The sequence below is a fragment of the Triticum dicoccoides genome, chromosome 1B, assembly GCF_002162155.2.
Source record: "Triticum dicoccoides isolate Atlit2015 ecotype Zavitan chromosome 1B, WEW_v2.0, whole genome shotgun sequence".
NCBI lineage: Eukaryota > Viridiplantae > Streptophyta > Magnoliopsida > Poales > Poaceae > Triticum > Triticum dicoccoides.
Window position 1 is genome coordinate 248,733,698 of NC_041381.1, and position 23,528 is coordinate 248,757,225.

The 23,528-nt window shown below is 45.0% G+C and overlaps 1 protein-coding gene and 1 long non-coding RNA gene across 2 annotated transcripts; one reads left to right on the forward strand and one right to left on the reverse strand.

The window, feature by feature from the left end:
• Positions 1-13,685: 13,685 nt before the first annotated feature.
• LOC119330304 lies at positions 13,686-18,012 on the reverse strand. Its single transcript, XM_037603411.1, has 6 exons — positions 17,753-18,012; positions 17,232-17,408; positions 16,780-16,905; positions 16,317-16,496; positions 15,825-15,989; positions 13,686-14,351 (listed from the first exon to the last, which is right to left on the reverse strand). Exons 1-6 carry the CDS (start codon positions 17,978-17,980, stop codon positions 13,998-14,000), a joined length of 1,230 nt encoding a protein of 409 aa, XP_037459308.1. The 5' UTR covers positions 17,981-18,012; the 3' UTR covers positions 13,686-13,997.
• Positions 18,013-18,540: 528 nt separating this feature from the next.
• On the forward strand, positions 18,541-21,331 carry LOC119304062. Its single transcript, XR_005148094.1, has 2 exons — positions 18,541-18,678; positions 18,895-21,331. It is a non-coding gene; the product is annotated as an uncharacterized LOC119304062 (long non-coding RNA).
• The last annotated feature ends 2,197 nt before the right edge of the window (positions 21,332-23,528 follow it).

Here is a 23,528-nt window from a genome sequence, read left to right on the forward strand (position 1 = left end):
AAAAAGGGAAGAAGTAAAAAAAACTAAAATAATTAATTAATTAAGTTAATTAATTCTGTTATTAATTAATTAGTGAATTAATTAAGTTAACTAATTCTGTTAACTAAACTAATTGAATCTAGTTAACCTAATCTTTTAGTTAAGCTGATTAACTTTGATTACTTAAAGAGGTGATCAAGCTGAGACTGTCCAGCCGGCCGCCCCAACGCCTGACACCGCCGTCTCCTCCGACCCTCCGAACCCGTCTGCCACTTCCTAGGCTGTTGTCTTATCTTTGTTTTATCTGCTTTAATAGTCTTTGAAGAACTTGTTAATTCGCACAATTCCATCGCGGGGTGTACTTTGAACTCCTGCTTGAAGACTCGGCCAAGGGCCTTTGTTATGTAGATATTTATCCGAGTTCTGTTTCTTCTTGCTCATTACTCCCTTGGCTTTTTCCTTTGCCGCCTTCCCTTAGTTGCCATCTTTCCAGTCGGACAGCCGCTCGGCGGACTGCTGCTGGGTCAAGTACTTGGCTACCTTGGGAAGGCAAGTACTTAGCCGCTCTAGAGTTTCTTAGCAAGTTAATTAATTCTGTTATTAATTAATTAGTGAATTAATTAAGTTAACTAATTCTGTTAACTAAACTAATTGAATCTAGTTAACCTAATCTTTTAGTTAAGCTGATTAACTTTGATTACTTAAACTCTGTGAATGACAGTGGGATCTAGCTGTCAGTTTGACTAGTCAACAGTTAGAATTGACCGTTGATGTCATGATGACATCATAAACAATTTTCAATTAAATTAATTCTGCTAATTCTAAAAATCATTTAAAACTTTGAAAGTTAATATAAAATAAACCTTAACTCAGATGAAAATACTTTCTACATGAAAGTTGCTCAGAACGACGAGACGAATCCGGTTACGCAGCCCGTTCGTCCGCCACACATCCCTAACATATCGAACACGCAACTTTCCCCCTCCAGTTCATCTGTCTGAAAACGTGAAACACCGGGGATACTTTCCCGGATGTTTCCCCCCTTCACAAGTATCACCTGTCCCTGCGTTAGATCACCCCTGGCACCGCGTATTGCCTTGTTATATTTTGTGATGCTTTGTTTGCTCTGTATTCATTATTTCTTCCCCCTCTTCTCTCCGGTAGACTACAAGACCGACGCTGCTGCTGCCCAGTTTGACTACGGAGTTGACGACCACTCCTTCTTGCCAGAGCAACCAAGCAAGCCCCCCCTTTGATCACCATATATCGCCTACTCTTCTCTATACTGCTTGCATTAGAGTAGTGTAGCATGTTACTGCTTTCAGTTAATCCTATACTGCTGCATAGCCTGTCCTTGCTACTACTGTTGTTACCTTTACCTGCTATCCTACTGCTTAGTATAGGATGCTAGTGTTCCATCAGTGGCCCTACATTCTTGTCCGTCTGCCATGCTATACTAATGGGTTGTGATCACTTCGGGAGGTGATCACGGGCATATACTATATACTTTACACTATTACATTATCTGTGGTACTGTTCGGAGATGGGGGCTGAAAGGATGGGTGGCTCCATCCCGGTAGAGGTGGGCCTGGGTTCCCAACGGCCCCCGACTGTTACTTTGTGGCGGAGCGGCAGGGCAGGTAGAGACCACCTAGGAGAGAGGTGGGCCTGGCCCTGGTCGGCGTTCGCGGATACTTAACACGCTTAACAAGATCTTGGTATTTGATCTGAGTCTGGACATTTGGTCTATACGCACTAACCATCTACGCGGGAGTAGTTATGGGTATCCCAGCATCGTGGTATCAACCGAAGCCTTCGTGACGCCAGCGACTGAGCGACGCGCGCCGGATTGGAACGTAAGCCTGCTCTTGTATTAAGGGGGCTAGTTCTGCTTTCGGCCGCCCTCGCAACATGCAGGTGTGCTAAGGGCGATGGGCCCAGACCCCTGTGCGCTTAGGTTTAGACCGGCGTGCTGGCCTCTCTGTTGTGCCTAGGTGGGGCTGCGACGTGTTGATCTTCCGCGGCCGGGCATGACCCAGGAAAGTGTGTCCGGCCAAATGGGATCGAGCATGTTGGGTTATGTGGTGCACCCCTGCAGGGAAGTTAATCTATTCGAATAGCCGTGATCTTCGGTAACAGGACGACTTGGAGTTGTACCTTGACCTTATGACAACTAGAACCGGATACTTAATAAAACACACCCTTCCAAGTTCCACAGACAACCCGGTGATCGCTTTTCCACAGGGCGACGAGGGGAGGATCGCCGGGTAGGATTATGCTATGCGATGCTACTGGAAATGCTACTTGGAGATGATACTTGGAGGACTTCAATCTACTCTCTTCTACATGCTGCAAGACGGAGGCTGCCAGAAGCGTAGTCTTCGATAGGACTAGCTATCCCCCTCTTATTCTGGCGTTCTGCAGTTCAGTCCACTGATATGGCCTCCTTACACTTATACCCTTGCATATGTAGTGTAGTTCCTTGCTTGCGAGTACTTTGGATGAGTACTCACGGTTGCTTTCTCCCCCTTTTTTCCCCCTTTCCTTTCTTTCTGGTTGTCGCAACCAGATGCTGGAGTCCAGGAGCCAGACGCCACTGCCGACAACGACCCCTACTACACCGGAGGTGTCTACTACTACGTGCAGCCCGCTGACGACGACTAGGAGTAGTTAGGAGGATCCCAGGCAGGAGGCATGCGCCTCTTTCGATCTGTATCCCAGTTTGTGCTAGCCATCTTATGGCAACTTGTTTAACTTATGTCTGTACTCAGATATTGTTGCTTCCGCTGACTCGTCTATGATCGAGCACTTGTATTTGAGCCCTCGAGGCCCCTGGCTTGTATTATGATGCTTGTATGACTTATTTATGTTTTAGAGTTGTGTTGTGATATCTTCCCATGAGTCCCTGATTTTGATCGTACACATTTGTGTGCATGATTAGTGTACGATTGAATCGGGGGCGTCACAGAATCAAATCACGGGCTTTTAACAGGCCAAAATTGTCTCGGTCCTTGTTTGGCCCAATCAGGTATCGGCTGCGAGCAGGCCGGATGCGAACCGAGCCGTAGTTAGGCCCAACTATATGATGGGCATTTAACGGGCCGAAATTAATATAGGTCCGAAATGTTAAACGGGTCCTTAAGAGGCCAAAACTAATGTCAGGCCGAATTACTAAGTGGGCCTCTAGCAAGTGGACCCAAAAGCATAGTGTCCAGTTGACGGGCCAAATCTGATATGGGCCATAATTGAGCCCATAGCCTCTTAAAGGGCCGTACCTGATCTGGGCCGTAATTTGGCCCAGGACGTGGTAGGCTTCTAATGGGCCGGATCTCATATGGGCCACTATTAGTCCCGGAACGTGGCAGGCCATTAATGGACCGAATCAAATATGGGCCGGCATTTGGCCCAAAACATGGCAGCCAGTTAATGGGCCGGCCTACTAGGGTCCTCAAATTCTTGTGGGCCTACAGCTGGGCCGGCCCATTAATGTCGGCGAAATCTCGTGGGCCTTTAGCCGGGCCGGCCCATTATGATCTGCAAGAATCTTGTGGGCCTTTACCTGGGCCGGCCCATTATGGCACACAAAAATCTTGTGGGCCTTTACCTGGGCCGGCCCATTATGGCCCGCAAAATCTTGTGGGTCGTTAGCTGGGCCAGCCCATTATGGTCCGCAAAATCTCGTGGGCCTTTAGCTGGGCCGGCCCATTATGGTCCGCAAAATCTTGTGGGCCTTTAGTTGGGCCGGCCCATTTAAACTTGATGGGCCGGTCCACGTGTCAACATATCATAGGCGCGTCTCGCCCATTGGATGAGTGACACCTGTGCCAGCGCGGACCTGACACGTGTCTCCTCCAGCCAATGATTATTTTACACGTGGAAAATCCCCATTGGTCGGGGCTATTAACGGGTTATCGGATCCAAAACCCGACCCGATAGCTTAACGGCGTTCCGTTACGGTGGATGCCACGTGTCGGTCACCCTTGACGAAAGCACTTCTGTGACGCGCGATTTATCGTCATGGAAGTGGACACTTCCGTGATGATAATTTTGGTAATGTCATGGAACACTTCTACGACAGCACAGGTATGACTATCTTGATTCTGTCATAAATTTGTCATGGATGTCCATGCATGACAAAAAACGCGACCTACTGTGACAAACACGTATCATCACGGAAGTGTATTTTTTTTGTAGTATAGATACACCCATACCTGCTCAAATCATCTGTGAAGGTCAGAAAATAACAATACCTGCCACAAGCATCAACACTCATTGGACCGCATACATCGGTATGTATTATTTCCAATAAGTCACTAGCTTGTTCCATTGTTCCAGAGAACAGAGTTTTTAGTCATCTTGCCCATAAGGCACGGTTCGCAAGCATCAAATGATTCACAATCAAGTGATTCCAAAAATCCATCTTTATGGAGTTTCTTCATGATCTTTACACCGATATGACCCAAACGGCAGTGCCACAAATATGTTGCACTATCATTATCAACTTTGCATCTTTTGGCATCAATATTATGAATATGTGTATCACTACGATCAAGATTCAATAAACCATCAACATTGGGTTTATGACCATAGAAGGTTTTATTCATGTAAATAGAATAATTCTCTGTCTTAGATGAATAATCGTATCACAATAAACATGATCTAATCATATTTATGCTCAACGCAAACACCAAATAACATTTATTTAGGATCAACACTAATCTCGAAAGTATAGGGAGTGTGTGATGATGATCATATCAATCTTGGAACCACTTCCAACACACATCGTCACTTCACCCTCAACTAGTCTCTGTTTATTCTTAACTCCTGTTTCGAGTTACTAATTTTAGCAACCGAACAAGTATCAAATACCCAGGGGCTACTATAAACACTAGTAAGGTACACATAAATAACTTGTATATCAAATATAACCTTGTTCATTTTGCCATCCTTCTTATCCACCAAATATTCAGGGCATTTCCGCTTCCAGTGACTATTTCCTTTGCAGTAGAAGCACTCAGTTTCAGGCTTTGGTCTAGCTTTGGGCTTCTTCACGGGAGTGACAACTTGCTTGCCATTCTACTTGAAGTTCCCTTTTTTTCCTTTGCCCTTTTCTTGAAACTAGTGGTCTTTTCAATCATCAACACTTGATGCTCTTTCTTGATTTCTACCTTCGTCGATTTCAGCATCATGAAGAGCTCGGGAATCGTTTTCGTCATCCCTTGCATACTATAGTTCATCACGGAGTTCCAGTAACTTGGTGATGGTGACTAGAGAACTCTGTTAATCACTATCTTATCTGGAAGATTAACTGCCACTTGATTCAAGCGATTGTAGTACCCAGACAATCTGAGCACATGCTCACTGCTTGAGCTATTCTCCTCCATATTTTAGCTATAAAACTTGTTGGAGACTTCATATCTCTCAACTCGGGTATTTGCTTGAAATATTAACTTCAACTCATGGAACATCTCATATGGTCCATGACGTTCAAAACGTCTTTGAAGTCCCGATTCTAAGCCGTTAAGCATGGTGCACTAAACTATCAAGTAGTCATCATATTGAGCTAGCCAAACATTCATAACGTCTACATCTGCTCCTGCAATAGGTCTGTCACCTAACGGTGCATCAAGGACATAATTCTTCTGTGCAGCAATGAGGATAAATCTCAGATCATGGAACCAGACCGCATCATCGCTACTATCATCTTTCAACTTAGTTTTCTCTAGGAACACATATAAAAACATAGGGAAGCAACAACGCGAGCTATTGATCTACAACATTATTTGCAAAATACTATCAGGACTAAGTTCATGATAATTAAAGTTCAATTAATCATATTACTTAAGAACTCCCACTTAGATAAACATCCCTCTAATCATCTAAGTGATCACGTGATCCATATCAACTAAATCATGTCCAATCATCACGTGAGATGGAGTAGTTTTCAATGGTGAACATCACTATGTTGATCATATCTACTATATGATTCATGCTCGACCTTTCGGTCTCAGTGTTCCGAGGCCATATCTGCATATGCTAGGCTCGTCAAGTTTAACCCAAGTATTTCTGCGTGTGCAAAACTAGCTTGCACCCGTTGTATGCGAACGTAGAGCTTATCACACCCGATCATCACGTGGTGTATTAGCATGACGAACTTTGGCAATGGTGCATACTTAGGGAGAACATTTATACCTTGAAATTTAGTGAGAGATCATCTTATAATGCTACCGTCAATCAAAGCAAAATAAGATGCATAAAAGATAAACATCACATGGAATCATTATAAGTGATATGATATGGCCATCATCATCTTGTGCCTTTGATCTCCATATCCAAAGCACCGTCATGATCACCATCGTCACCGGCGTGACACCTTGATCTCCATTGTAGCATCGTTGTCGTCTCGTCAACCATTGCTTCTATGACTATCGCTACCGCTTAGTGATAAAGTAAAGCAATTACATGGCGATTGCATTTCATACAATAAAGCGACAACCATATGGCTCCTGCCAGTTGCCGATAACTCCGTTACAAAACATGATCATCTCATATAATAAAATATAGCATCATGTCTTGACCATATCACATCACAACATGCCCTGCAAAAACAAGTTAGATGTCCTCTACTTTGTTGTTACAAGTTTTATGTGGCTGCTACGGGCTTAGCAAGAACCGTTCTTACCTACGCATCAAAACCACAATGATTTTTCGTCAAGTATGTGTTGTTTTAACCTTAAACAAGGACCGGGCGTAGCCACACTCGATTCAACTAAAGTTGGAGAAACTGACACCCGCCAGCCACCTGTGTGCGAAGCACGTCGGTAGAACCAGTCTCGCGTAAGCGTACGCGTAATGCCGGTCCGGGCCGCTTCATCCAACAATACCGCCGAATCAAAGTATGACATGCTGGTAAGCAGTATGACTAGTATCGCCCACAACTCACTTGTGTTCTACTCGTGCATATAACATCTACGCATAAACCTGGCTCGGATGTCGCTGTTGGGGAACGTAGTAATTTCAAAAAAAATCATACGCACACGCAAGATCATGGTGATGCATAGCAACGAGAGGGGAGAGTGTCGTCCACGTACCCTCATAGACCGTAAGCGGAAGCATTATGATAGTGCGGTTGATGTAGTCGTACGTCTTCACGATCGACCGATCCTAGTACCGAACATACGGCACCTCCGTGATCTGCACACGTTCAGCTCGGTAACGTCCCACGAACTCACGATCCAGTAGAGCTTCGAGGGAGAGTTCCGTCAGCACGACGGCGTGATGACGGTGTTGATGAAGCTACCGACGCAGGGCTTCGCCCAAGCACCGCAACGATATGACCGAGGTGGATTATGGTGGAGGGGGGCACCGCACACGGCTAAAGATCAATGATCAACGTGTGTGTATCTGTTGTGCCTTTTGGGTGTCCCCTGCCCACGTATATAAAGAAGGGAGGAGGAGGAGGCCGGCCCTAGAGGGGGCGCGCCAAGTGTGGGGAGTCCTACTAGGACTCCCAAGTCCTAGTAGGATTCCTCTTTTCCTTTCCGGAGTAGGAGAGAAGAAAGAGGGAAAGAGAGAGGGAGTAGGAAATGGCAAGGGGGCGCCGCCCCCTTTCTCCTAGTCGAATTCGGACCCATGGGGGGGCGCGCACCTCCTTCCCTTTGGCATGCCTCCTCTATCCCCGTATGGCCCAATAAGGCCCAATACTTCTCCCAGCGAATTCCCGTAACTCTCCGGTACCCCGAAAAATACCCGAATCACTCAGAACCTTTCCGATGTCCGAATATATCCTTCCAATATATCGATCTTTACGGCTCGACCATTTCGAGACTCCTCGTCATGTCTGATCTCATCTGGGACTCCGAACTACCTTTGGTACATCAAAACACATAAACTCATAATACCGACCATCACCGAACGTTAAGCGTGCGGACCCTACGGGTTCGAGAACTACGTATACATGACCGAGACACATCTCCGGTCAATAACCAATAGCGGAACCTGGATGCTCATATTGGCTCCTACATATTCTACGAAGATCTTTATCGGTCAAACCGCATAACAACATACGTTGTTCCCTTTGTCATCGGTATGTTACTTGCCCGAGATTCGATCGTCGGTATCTCAATACCTAGTTCAATATCATTACCAGCAAGTCTCTTTACTCGTTTCGTAATGCATCATCCCGCAACTAACTCATTAGTCACATTGCTTGCAAGGCTTATAGTGATGTGCATTACCGAGAGGGCCCAGAGATACCTCTCCAACAATCGGAGTGACAAATCCTAATCTTGATCTATGCCAACTCAACAAGTACCATCGGAGATGCCTGTAGAGCACCTTTACAATCACCCAGTTACGTTGTGATGTTTGGTAGCACACAAAGTGTTCCTCCGGTATTCGGGAGTTGCATAATCTCATAGTCATAGGAACATGTATAAGTCATGAAGAAAGCAATAGCAACAAACTAAACGATCAAGTGTTAAGCTAACGAAATGGGTCAAGTAATCACATCATTCTCTAATGATGTGATCCCGTTAATCAAATGACAACTCATGTCTATGGCTAGGAAACTTAACCATCTTTGATTCAATGAGCTAGTCAAGTAGAGGCATACTAGTGACACTTTGTTTGTCTATGTATTCACACATGTACTATGTTTCCGTTTAATACAATTCTAGTATGAATAATAAACATTTATCATGATATAAGGAAATATAAATAACAACTTTATTATTGCCTCTAGGGCATATTTCCTTCAAGGATGACATGGAGCGCCTGCTCCGCAGCTATACTGCACTCGAGTTCCTTTGTCTTCAGGTGATCAATTGGTCGAGTAGCTTCCACATCACCTCCGTGACTCTCCGAACTATTTATGTGTGTTGCTGGTGCTGCAACAAGAGATCTTAAAAGGTGGACCACAATATGGTCATTAAGGACACACCTTCACTTGAGAGATTACTTGTAGTTGATCAACAAGGTCCAACAAGAATCAATGTCATTTCTGCACCGAAATTGAGAGTGGTGGGCTACTCGTCTGTCAAATACTCTGAACTTGTTTTTGGCTCCACACCTATTCAGGTACAACAGTTGCCTTCTACCTCTCCTTCTTGATATCAATATTATTTCTAATTTTGAAGATGTATGTTCATCTGTCATCCAGAAAATGATTCCGACAAGCTTGACCCAGAATCTGCGCACGGTGAAGGTCTTGGCACTAGAATCTATCGGCCCCAACCTGCACGAAGTTGTCAGTTTCCTGAGATGCTTTCCGTTCATGGAGAAGTTGTATATTGAGGTGATATTCGTTTCCTGTTAAATGTTAACCATAAGGGAGTTCAACTTTTGGCACCTTTTCCCAAGTTTACAATGACAATGTACTACGATTTCTGAAGGAATTTTGGAGGATTTTAGTACATAGATCCCGCCACCCCATATTGGTTGCTTGATTCATATGGTTACAATCCATAAGCATTTCCCCTTTGGATTCATCTATACTAGTTTTCTTAGGGAATTTTTCATCCGCTCCAACCTCTTGTGAAGAAGGCTACATTTTTCTAGATTGTAATCAAATGCCCATGTTAATGATGTCAGATCGAAGATGGCATATTGGTGCATTTTACAAATCCTGCAAACCAAATAGGCCTGTAGTAATGTTCAAAACTGCATGTAGGCACTAACACGTTCTCTTCTTTTGTAGATAATATTAGGCACGGTGGTGGATAATGTGATACAATATAACAATCGCATCGAATGCATAGATCTGCATCTCTCAGAAATTACTTTGAACTCCTACCGAGGGACCTTACCGGAGATTATATTTGTCAGGTTCTTTGTTGTCAGAGCAGGGGTGCTGAAGGTAATGAGGTTGGACATGCATTTATATCAAAAAAATGAATGGTTTGTTGATCGGTGCCGGCAGCTACTACAGAATGGAAAAGGCTCTAGAAAAGCTAAATTTCATTTTGGAACTTCATATGAAAGAGTAATCGGAAGTTAGTATGCAAACCCCATACATGACTTGTCAGCGGCTGATCCCTTTGCAGAAATGATAAGGTTTCGAAACCAGCCTTACTAGTGGTATTATTAGTTTGAACCTCTCTTATATCCATGTTCAGCTGATCAGTATGGGCATTTGCAGCTAAATGAGCTGAATTTCATTTTTAATATCAGTTTAAACCTTGTAATCTTCGAATTTGAGCCATATAACTCTAGAATTTGAACCTTGTAATATATCGAGCTTTTGTGGTACAATTGTTGAAATGGCATCGTATGAGACTCGTATATTGGTAGTACTATTTTGACCTTAATATGCAATAGACTTAGATTTTATTAACCATTCTCGACCAGATTAGGAATCCAGCCGGAAGCAGGGCAATGACAAGCATCGTCGCAACAAGATGTAGATGATTAGATGCTCGTTTCTCCTAGTTTAGTATGCATGTAACTGCTTACTTTGGTGTGTGGAAATGTTATGTGTGTAGTCACTTATGTAATTGTATGCTTAATTTGGTTATGCAATGTTGTTCTTATAAGTGTATGTGTTGATGTTCTGTAGACAGAGCAAATCACACCGCACATGGACTAAACAATGGAACCCGTCGGTGATGATTTCATCAATCACTCACAATTGTATGCCAGCAATCGTTTGTTCACAACACACACGGCTTGTTAACAGGAAATCATCTGTGTTGTTACCGGTCTTCCCACACATATCCGATTACAAACCCGTTTGCCGTGTATCACACACATCTTGTTAAGTTGAACCATTTCTGTTATCTTGGCTCAACGCAAACTGTTCATCCGAGTGAACTGTATGCCGTATATCGCACATACCTTCATCTAGCTGACCGTTTCTTTTCTGTTGCCTAATCACAAATAGTTCATCCAAGTGAACTGTATGTTGTATATCGCACACATCTTCATCTGGCTGCCCGTTTCTGTTGTTCCGCCTCATCACAAACAGTTCATCGGGGTGAATTTATACCGTATATCGCGCACATCTTGATCTGCTGCCCATTTCTGTTGTTCTGTCTCATCGCAAACAGTTCGTATGGATCAACCGTGTGCCCCTTATCGCACACGCAACTAAAATCTGAACCGTATTTGATGTATCCGCCATCGCAATTGTTTTGCATATTTTTAACGGGTTTTTTACATCACCGTTTGCGATTAACACATCGCACATAGTTTCTTCTAAGGGTCTCTGATTGTAGTGTCGCGTTAGCAGGATCCTGCAGTAGTGACGCATGCCTCTTCCTTCTTTGCCAATATCTCCTAGAACCTCTCCGTCATCTTGGCCACCGCACCTTATCGCTTCGCCCTCTCCTCCTCCCACTTCTTGCCCCGTAGATTTCGTCGAACCTTCTTCCGTGATTCTTGGGTTGGGTCGATAGGGCTGCCGGTTTCTTCCTCGTTGGCTTGAGCGGCCGTCTTGGCAATGAAAAGGTTCCACTTAGGTTGCCCATTCAACTTCAATCAACAATGCATGACAGTGAAGGACTTCTTCTCCAACTTCTTGTACACCACACAAGTACGAGTAGGCTACAAAGTGAAACAATGCATATCTGTCTAGTGAGCAACAAAACAATACATGTCCGGCTACTGATCAACAAAACTAAAGCATACCCGGCTAGTGATCAACAAAAGTAAAGCATATCCGGCTAGTGGTCAACAAAACTAAAGCATACCCGGCTAGTGATCAACAAAACTAAAGGATATCCGGCTAGTGATCAACTTACTTGCTCGGTGATTTGTGCACTGCTAGGCCACCGTGTGATGAGATGTTTCAAGAGCCAACAATACTTGGAGACGGCCTCTTGGATGGTGTGCCATAGATGGTTGAGGGACTTCCACTCACGGTTGGGGATCAACGTGTAGGAGTAGGGTGCAAAATGCTTGTGCTCATGGAACCTATGTGCATGTTCCTTCAAAATGTTGTGCCCTCTTGCTCCTTGCCATGGACCGGATCGAGGCCGGTGGCCGACCATGCGCCGCACAGCAACTCGTCCTCCCACATGTTGAAGTTTTTCCTCTACCCTTCTTCTTCAGACCGCCGGTTGTATCATCTGAATCATCGTCATCCTCCTCCTCCCTCCCCCTGATGCTGCTCTTCGGCGGCCCAATGCTGCTATTGTTGTGTGTCATCGCCGGTCTGGGTGTAGGACTGTTGCATTGCCGTCTAGGTGTAGGACTGCTGCTGCTGGTAGTTGCCAGACTGGGTGGGATTCTAGTCTTCCACCTGCCCGACTAACCCCCTCCTCCTCCCTCGTGGATGCCATCGAGAATCTCCCTGTCTGCGTCGTACACCGGCTTCCCCACTCCCGGCATTGCAACAAACAGCGCGCGGATACCCATCTGCTCTCCGCTCGCTGTCCTCGCCCGGACGAGCGACGGCGAAGAATAGTCGAAGAAGAGCAGTGTCGTGTGAACATCGACGATGTAAGGAATCGTACCGGCGGGGTTTGCAAGCTACTTGGCGGCGTAGTAGTACGGAGGCTTGTAAGGCTCCGGCCACAGCATCGTATGTACTGTGGGCGTGCCCGTCTGGCGGCGTCCGCCACGGCCTCGCTGATCGCCCCGTCTGCCACGCCCACCACGCCCATCGCCACCACCAAGCCCACCGGCGGACAGACGCTTCTTCGACTTCTCCTCCTTTGCGGCCTTCGCTTTGGCACGGCGATTTTGCCGCGTCTCCGAGCTGATCTTCCGGGCGAGCGTGGTGTTCGGATCCTCCGGCACCTCCGCCGGCTTCTTCAACGGTTCCATGCGTCAAAGGCGGAGTGAAGGAGGGCTGGGAGAAAAGAGTGGGAATTGGGCGGAGAGCGGCGAGGAGTGGAAGGAGAGAGTGGGGGGTTTTGACGCCGAAACTGTGCGGTATGCTACAAAAGTGCGGGCTTGGCCTTCCTTTTGGGTCAGCCAGGGGGGCGAAGAGCGACGTTTCGCGTGTCCGGACTCCCGCAAACCTCCCCCACTTTCATCTCCAGTTTGTGAGAGAAATCGCGTCTGGACCACTCTGTGGAGCGATACAGAATTGCGTTGGATGGCTTCCGTAGTCCGAACGGTTGAGGAAAGTTTGCGGGTCGGCGTCGGAGATGACCTAAGGGCGCAAATAGGATTTGGAGGGGTTATTGTAGCGAACCGTCCAAGGATGGCTCCTAGATCTGACGTCAGATCGCTATTGCCGTTCAAGAAAATTCGTTCCTAATGGATCTAAACATCAGGTGGAGATGTTTGGAACTCACAAGATTTACGCAAGCCAAACTAATGAAGGCTCCTGTAAGGCATCTGCAACCGAACCCTTGATCCACGACACTCATTCTTGTATGCGAAGAACTGATCTGCATTACGTGAAGAAATCGCATGCACAAGACTCAATCGCGAAACCAAAAGAACGGGGCATACAAAACGAGCTGGAAAAAGTTGTGCACCGGTTGGATGCCAAAAATAGTTCTTCCGCGAATGTAATGTTGAAATCTGAATCCATCATACTGTATGATTCTACTCGTCCTTCTGAAGAGTGGTACCTGCTTGATACTTGCTGATTTCGATGGTGCATTACATGCAGAGTTCGTCTTGATTCTACTTCACCTGGTCGAGCGTCATGTGCCAACAGGATTTTCAGGCACTCGGAGATTTCACTGCTTGCTTGATGAACATTACATAACTGCATTATTAACAAATGAAGGCTTGCATATGTACCAATAACATGTAAAACGTCTCAGGCAGACACGCAATGCACCTTGAATTTAGCCTCGGCATCAAGTCCTCAACTGAAGAGACAAATGCAACCCGGCAATGCGTAGTTTCGCAAGCATGGTGATGTGAAAGAAAAATCTCACAAGTTACAACACGGATCATACACACATCACAGATCCTGCGTGTATTCACCACAGCCCAGAGGCCACAACATCCCACAGGCACAATGGCGCCGCAACCTCCGTTACAGTATATGTGTTACTCGTATCACACCACCAACCATCTTTACCTGTTGAACGGTTGCTGGTGGTGCCAGGCTCTCTCTATTTGCTTTGAGATGAAGCCCTAGAAAGCGTCTTTGGAGAAACTGGCACAACCAGAGAAGGTTCCAGAAGGGTGGATGTGGAGGCCAGAGATGAGTTAACATGTTTGAGTGTCACTGGAGTTGATGCGCGACCTAGGCCCGGCCCAGTGCGAGCAGACACAGGAGGTAGTACTTGAGTAGGGTACACCTCAGTGACTTCTTCGATGCCTTCATCCACATATATGACATCCTGCATAGTAAGTTGGTGATACTCTACAATTTCACGTAGGAACCTATTTTCTCGAGCATACACCGAGTTTTCATGTGCAAGCCGCGCCTTCTCAGCTAATAGTGTCTCTAATTGTAGGCGGATCTGCAAAGAAGCAGAAGATATAAATGGTTAACCAGTGTCAGCATGTTAAGCCTGACAATTTTTGGTTCTATTTCACAAAATATATCAATTTTGATGTAGCTCAAGATTTACAAGAGCAAAATATAAGCATTTGGTTAGAGTTACACAACTTATGATTTCCGGCACTTTCATGTTGTTCTTTGATCATTTGTCAAGCCCTAAACCCTGAGAACTAGCCACACAACTGCAGCTCCTGCCTTGCAGAAAAAAGAAAATTGTACGACACATTCAGTTGAGCATAGAATTAATCAGAACTCTGAGGACCATTCCTTAGTCTTGGCATAATTTCCCAATGGTTATCAGCACACGATATTTATTAGCAGAAAAACAAAACCAAATAAAAATATTTAGACCCTGAGACCCAGCCATAGAATTGCAGCAGCTGCATTATAGAAACAATTCCAAGATGACATTGAATTGACCATGAAACTAATGATAACAAGGGAACACTTAAGGATTATACACCTAGTATTGGCATGATCTCCAAATGATTATCAGCAGGGGATTTTACTGGGTAGGTTCCGTAAAGCACAAGTCCACCCTTCACTATTATCATAAGAATACACCCATGGAATGCTTTTTCTGTTTAAATATGTTCAGCATGGAAGAAGAAAATGAAGCGTATAGATATCATAACATGACGCAGGCACAGACAACCTGCAGTCTCAAGCAACCCCTAGATTAGGGTATGAGATGCCCGAGGGGCAGGAGGCGGTTGACAGACAGCTGTTACCAGCGCACCAGGGAAATGAAATAAACAGGACACGGATGGGACTGGCCCATCAGGTCCCAAACCCTCTAGTGAACGGCTGCAGAGCAATGAATGGACGAGGTAATCAACTAATGTTTAGGGCAGTCGATTTGTGTCTATAACATGGACTGATCATTGACATAGCGTACTAGTATTCCAATTTATAGATTTGGACATGAACAAACAATCATTGCCATCACGCAACTGCAATCTGAGTGACTTGTGTAGGCTATTTTGCAACAAATTCAAATACTTCATCTGACGCAAGCACAGTTCTCCCAACTGTTAGCACAAGTTCTCTTACCAATGAGCACAATTCAAAATTCCCAACTAATGAGAGAACAAAATTGTTCTTCATTTTCCACATTAACAAGGTAATTTATTATTTCTTAGGTTACACAGATCACAGCAGACCATATTAATTTGTTATGTTGATGTCAATTCGGTAGTGATTCGTCATCTAGAGCCCACCCTCCATAAAAAATCACAACTGACTATCAGTGTCTAGCAGTAAAAAATGTGGGATAAACTTTTTTAGTACAATATAGACAATAAACTTCTAATAAAACTTAGATGATAAAAGTATCTAATTATTTTTGACATAAATCAGTAATCAAAATCAAAAGGATGGACTACAGTCATAAACATAGTTAGTTTTGTCCATTTATATTAAAAGTACTAACCAGATCATCATCTTCTGGGTTATCACCATTATCTTGATTTTCTCGCAACATTTTATTCTCGTCCTCAAGCTGAGCACAGCGCTCCTTCGCAAAAGCTAAATCTGCCTTCACAGTCTTCAGTTCACGTAATAGCAGCTTTGCTTTTGCTGACATGGCATTTGCAACCTGTAAGAGCAAAAGATGGAGCAATTAATAATTCACTCATGCACGCAAAGTTGGCCAAATCAGATTCAAGTTAACTTAACTGATGCTACTGTACTCAGGTAAAGGAAAATAGCAAATAAAAGAAGTGCATTTCATGGAATATTTATTGCAAAGAATATAATCAGGCATATATCGCTATCCGACAAACAAAGATGCTTATGAAAGCAATCAATCAAAATACATTTAACATTCAGTTACGGTACACTACACAATTGCAGAACTTCCAATTTCTTTTGTAAAATGGAGCATTGAAACAATATGTCTAGTGACACTTATTTGCCACCTTACGTCGCGAGATGCCTTCAACTGAGTTTCGTAATCGAGTGGATTTTGAGGAAAATTTCTGTGAGCAAATTTGTGAGAAGTTTCTCCTTGTGGATTTGATCCAGCTCCTTTCCGCCTTATATTCAGTTTACGCGTCTCCTGAATAATGTCAGCTGTTTTAGTCTCTACAATAGTCCGACCTTCCTGGAAGAAATAACATATATAGCTGAGTTAACAAAAGGAAAATATAAGGATGAAAATATGGTAAAATAATCTAATTAAGCTCTTGTAAAATAATAAATCTGACACTGCTTGCTCTTGTCAGACATATACTGACAGGTTAAAATGGTTCGCAGTTTCTAGGTTTCTATACAAAAGCAAAGAGAATTGCCTTTCCATGTTAACTGTGAAAGGTAGCATTGACAGACATAATTTCAGATTAACTTCTGGAAACAAAAAATTAAGAGATTTTTGAACATGAACTTACTTCGAGGGCACTCTTTATTGTGCCTCCAATATAGTTAAGGGAGGAAGCTAATGCCTCGGACCTCTTCTGAGATGGAGGTGTCTCGGATTTCCATGTCTCTGGCGCTGGCTGTTGCAAGTGTTGTCTCTGTTACATCAGTAAAGATTGTCGATGAGCCACATGAACAGTTCAAAGTGAACTATACAGAATGATGATCACAGTTAATTGCACAAGGTTAAAAGGGAGGATTATAATATACAAACCAACATGCACTAAGTACTAAACATGATGTAAGAACAAACTACAGATAAGAAAGCTGGCCGTTGCAAGGATTCATCGCAGAAGTCAAAGTTCAGACTATATTAGTACTACTTATTGAAGGGGTGATCGGTACACATTAAATGGAATAAATTCGCACATTAGAGTTCAGTCAAGTAGCATTACGAAGTACTGTACAAGATAGCAGGTCTCACATGGATAGCTGGTGATGTACCATCTCTTGGCGGCTGCTGTCTCGTCGGAGAATCATATTGCCCCGGCGACCCATCCTCGTCAATAAGTGACTTTGCTTTCCGAGCAAGCGTCCCCCAAAATCCGTACTTGGCCTCGTTCAAGCTCTTCATGGACGTGTACCCATAGCTGGAAGAGTCCTGCGCCCAGGGGGGGTAAACATAAACTCTTCACACACCAAAACAGCGGGTAAAACACTAAGCAATAAGTACCACCCATTTCAAGGAGTCCCAACCAAAGAACAACAACAGTCTATAAGTCAAGCACGAGAGGTTCAACGCCCATCCAGCTCGAATAAAATGGTTAGTCGGTCGGCCCAAGTACGGAGCAATCCGTCGCTAATCACTGTATAATCGGATCCCCGTCACAAATCCCAGGAACCCCTGGACGCGGGAACCGCCGATCGGACCAGATCCGCCAACGCATCCGACGCATCCAGAGACGAAGACGGCAGACGGGTAATTAAGAGGCTGGCGTGGCTTACAGGGGAAGGGGTGGAGACGGAGGGCTCGTGGCTCCTGCGAGCGGCGGCGGCCGCGGAGGCAGCCGAGGAGGAGTAGGCGGAGGAGAGAGAAGAGGCGTCTCGGTGGGCGGCGGAGGCGCGCATGGCCTGCGCGGCGAGGGAGTCCTGCGGCGGGGAGGGAGGGCTAACGGGCTGCGGGTGGTGGTGGTGGTGCTCGAAGGAGGACTGCGGCTTCCGGCGGTACGCCATCGCGGTCGCGGCGGCGGAACGATGGGTTTCCGACGGGGTCAAGGGTGCGCGTTTTATAGTGGCGACGTGATGCATTCGCGGTAGACCGGGACTTCGCCCCGAGCCGCAACAAGTTACCTGGCAGGCAGCCACGGTAAGTAATACGTCTCATTAATAAGATAAATATTTAGTTACAAGTCACGTAAATATCGACATTACAACATTAAAAAGATAAAATAATCTATATCTGTACTTCTATATCTATACTACTATTAAATAATCGAACTAATTCTTTCTTAAGACCACGCAACAGATGTACCCAGATTAATTAGCACCGCTAGATTAAGCCCACTGGATAAAATCTAATGGCTATGATTAATTTAATCCCGAGTCAAATGTGTACTTATCAATTTAGAATGGCTAAACGCACTCCACCGCGGAGTAAAATTCCACGGGCCGGCTCCCGCTAATCCCACCAATCACGCTAATCCCTGCATGCCAATTTCTCTCCTACCAAAACTCCTACCACCAGCGCCACAGGAGGCACACACGCCGTCGTACGGAGTCATCACCAACCGCTCCTCCGCTCCTCTCGCTCTCCAATGTCCACGTGATGCCGCCTAGATCGGAGGAATCAGAGGTCACCGCTCCGCCATGTTCCGTTCACGAGCCGAAACAACAAGCACCAATGGCCGCTCCACAGCCGGAGGTCAACAGAGGTGAGCCACACATGCGCCTACCCGTCGAATCTATCTTTCTCACCGCGCCGTTGGGCTTATCTCTCGATATGTCGTTCATACGAGTATAATTGGCTAAGATCAGATTTTATCTATGTTTCCAACCATGAGTTTGATGCGAGCGAGTTTCCTGCCGGTCTGTGCGTCAATCAAGTGACTAATTGACCATTACTCATGTTTCTCTTGGGTGATGTTCAGGTGCCGCATGAACGACAGCGAAGCTGAAGGCCGCCAGCGCCGGCCGACCCGGTGTGAGAGGAAACAGGCAGGTTCTCGGGGACATCCGCAACGTCGTCCACGCCCCACGTCCTCGACGAGTGAGAAAATCAGCACAATGATCGAATACTCGACCGGTTCCACACCACCGGGTGCGCTCCCTTCACAAGGATCGAACCTCGCGGCGGCGGGAGGCGGTGGTAGACTCCGTCGTCGTGGTCCGCTTGCCTCATCGTCCGATCCCATTCGCTTCAAGGTCACTGCGTCCGGCCGTCGGTCCCCCGCGATCAACATCACCCACGTCCTCACCCACGCGCGCGGGGTTCAACATGCCGCTCGAGGCCGACAAGCGCGGCACCGGCATCACCATCTTCGTCCCCATCGACGATGCCTTCGCCGGCCTCCCTCCCCGTGTCGCGATTCCACGTGATGCACTCCTACTACCGGCTCGGCTCCCTCGAGTCCATCAAGAACCCCGTCCAGCCCATGTTTGCCATCGAGTGCACCGAGGTCGACTGCTTTGTGCCTCCGTCGATGTGTCTTCTAGTTCTAGGTGGAGCAAACATAAATGACAGGGTCGATGGCGACGGAGCCATTGAATCGTGTGATGTTGAGCCTAAAGCAGCTGGACTCTGCAATCGTGACGTTGGACGCTGCAGAAGAGAAGACCGCATAGCCGGAGTTTGAGATGCAGAGGAGAGGACGTCATAGCCGGCGTTCGAGATGAAGAAGGTGGGAACCACATCATCACTGCAATGTTGTGCTATTTACGATTTGCAGGTTGATGAAGCTCCCAGGTGATTGGTAATGCATGCCAATTACTATTTGCAGGTTAGGTACGACTTTCACTAATTGTAATAGAAATGGTAATAGTTTTAAGCAGGAGTTGAAGCTACCTTTTGGTTGTCAGTTTAAATTTTACTAATCTGTAACTGAAATTGCAACTACTGTATTAGGTGACAGCTCGTGAGAGACGGGTCGACAATGGATTGATTAGTGTTACCATCCTTTGGTTCTGAAGCAATTCGTGAGGCATCTCTGACCAGAACAATCTGGTGCCTACCGAGATGCCATGTTACTAGACAAGTATAAACACTGGGATTATCTCCAGTCATGTGTTGCAGCTTCTACCATGCTCCACCCAACCAAAATTAGTCATGTTACTAGGCAAGTATAAACACTGTGATTATCTACATTTGTTGCAGCTTCTACCATGTTCCAGTGAACCAAAATGAGCACAGTCATTAATGGATGATACTTTTATAGATCAATAATTTATGTCCTTGGTTGTGCACTGATTTAGTCATATTTTATTTTCTAATGGCAATTCATCCCAACTTTTCAGCTGAGCCCCACTGCATTTTTATCCCAAATATCCATCATCGATTATTTTGTCCAAAGATTTATTGCATTTATGGGAAAAATCACTCCATTTTAATTCTATTAACCATAGATTAATCCACTTCAATTAGTAACAACATCCTAAGCTAAAATTGTTGCGGTTTGGTCTGAGACTAGAGTCCCATTTTTTGTCCACAATGGATTCATTGATCATTACTTCTGTTCCACAGTTTCAGGTAATTATTTGGCAATGCAAAATGAGTATGTTTGTCATGTTGACCTGGCTTCCATTTCTCACATTGTTGTCTTTGACAACATATTTGGACGCTGCATGAATATACAAGTGATGGTCAGAGTAATTGTTGTGGAGAAATAGAATTGCATTGGTTTTTCTGTGTCCAAACCCTCTTATTACATTTGGTGATATTTTAGAATGATGGGTAAAATGTAGCTCTGATTAGTTCCGGGTTTTAGAATTGATATTTATAATATGCATATTTCATTTTTTACATTTAAATTGGCATGTGACATATATATACAAAATCATGTTCTGCTACTTATAAGTCATGACTTGATTTTAGGTTGTGTCTTCCTTTGTTTCACAACACTTTGAACTTTGTGGCATTACTTCATTTATTAGGTTGATGTACTATTCTCTTCTTAATATATCTATACACGGAGTTCTCCTCCATGTTCTTGGAAAAAAGGAAACGTGCTTTCGCTGCATTCGAGAATTGCATTTTAAAATAAACTTTCAACCATTATTTTTAAGCAGAAATTCAGTGATCTATATGCAAACAATTTCTCTGTTTTTAATAATCTTGCAGGATATCAGAGAACAGATGGCACATTGGCCACATCCCCAGTAAATGTTTCAATCATACTAAATCGTCAATGGTTTCTAATTTCGGATATTGAAAAATGCTACTATCTCATGTAATATAAGAGTATTGATTAACCCATTTTCTGTTTCTAAGCTATCTATATTTTCCTTAGCTATTTTGATGTTATGCTTGGCAAAGAAGATTGTTTCAAAACAGAGAGTTGTGCTTTCGAAGTTATTTGTAAAGGTAATTCATATTTATTGTAAGTTTATTAACATACTCTTCACATAAACATTATTCTTTTACTTCATTAACATATGGGCCAATATGTTCGCGCCATACCCTCAGGGCCATTACCTTGACTGTACATTCTAGATAATTAAGCTCCAAGGCACTTGATCAATCCTATTGGAATGCATTGGTACTTACTTTCTGATGAAGTCGAATCAGCTGTTTTATTTTTATTTTTGAAGCACCAACAATATGACAAGGGAAAGTGATGCAAAAACTTAATCTCCTGACAACTGTAAAAAACAAATTGCAAGTACATGTGATGCAGATTGCCACTATACTAGAGGAAAACTACGCAAGGGTAAATGTCGCTGTTTCTTTTTGGCAAAATAATGACCAAGACTGTGTTGATGTCAGTGATCACAACCACAACGAGATGCCACTCTGAACATCTGAACATCTAAACATCTAGAGATGCCACGACGTGGTGGAACCCGATTTCCAAGGGTGCACAATCAGTCTCCGGCTTGTGAGAGACGTCCTTGTTTCTTGCTTTGTTTTGTAATATGATAATGCTTATGTTCTCAATATCTTCAATGGCAAAACCTGATTTTGGTGCCGCATCTGGCACATCTATGAAGTCATTAACCATGTGCATACTTGGGTTGCCTGATTTTATTTTAAATGGAGTTGTGTGTGTGAGGAACAAAGTAATAAATTTATACATGAACTAATGGCATTGGTAAGCAATTTAGGTGTTCGTAAACTTGGTGAGACTATCTTGACGACAAAGGGAGGGGACAAACTATAGCCGCCCTTATCCCCTTAAATGGAGAGTTAGAGAACAAACCATGTCTTCTTCACGAGGCGTGCATTGCACGTGCATGCTTACTAGTCCTATCCAAAAAACCAGCATCTGGCCCTCTCCATCAAGGAAAATGAGACAGATCACCTCTTCACCCGAGCTCGACGCGGCTTCATCGCTGATCAGCAGCTTTACGGATCTCCAAGGTAGTTTGCTTGAAGCAAAACCATTATCGTTGAAAGAATCAGACCAGGGCAACGCGTCCCCAGACACGCCATCGAACTCCAGAACTGACACCCCCGCACGACTACGACGTCGGAGGAGGAAATCAGAACTGTCAGCCTCCAACCACAAACCCAGCACAAGATGCACCATCTTCCAGCTGTCACTTGCACAGACAAGCGTCTGCGTGTACTCCCGGATGACAAAACCTTCCTGCTCCACCATGACGTAGGAGACAACACCGCAGCAACGGGGATAGAGCAGAAGGAGAGACACACCTGATGGAGTCACCGGCGCCGCCTCACCGACACCATCCATGAACCCTAATGCCGCCGATCTGAAGGATCGACGAACACATGATGCCACCAACTCCGAGATGCCACCATGAAGGACACCACCGGTGTGGGAGCTAACTTGAGGTAGATTTATTCGTCCGGGCGTCGTTCCCACCACCCCAATGGCGCACCATGACCTACAAATCCAAACCCTAACTACAGAGCGAAGAAACATGGTCCCCCCCTCCCTCATGCCGCCGGAGCAGCAGCCGAAGGGAGAGGGGGCCAGTGCCCTCGCCGGCGGAGGTCGGTGGAATAAGATCGCCTCCCTAGTCACCTCGCCCGTGGCGGCAGCTAGGGTAGAGAGCGCTAACGCTAATCGCAAAACCAAGGATTTACGTACATGATCAAGGCAGGACAAAGCCAGGCCTCATAGAGTGCTAAGTGCCTCATGTAAAAATTTGGGTGTTTATTTAGTGTATTTGTGAGTGTATATCGCTTCACATATATCTGTATTCACATTGTAAAGCTAAAGTATTATATCTTTCATGCGGTGGAAAATGGCCGCCGACGTAGGTGCACGATTAGGTCCCTTTTCCGATGGGGATACTTTGTACGCTGGGGAGGCATAACTTAGAGCCCATATTGATGGCTTATATAGGCAATTGCTAGGGACAACCTCAGGAGGGGCTACTTCCCTCAGACCGGACATGTGGGAGTCTCAATGCAAGGTTTCGAGGGAGGATAACCTGGCATTAATACACCCCTTTACTCTAGTGGAGGTGACCAACAACCTAAATAACATGAGGGTGAATACGGCACTAGGGCCCGACGGGTTCTCGGTAATCTTCTACAAAAAGTTCTGGGATTTGGTGCACGAGTTCACCCTTGGTAGAATTGTCGTAAAGCGACTTAACT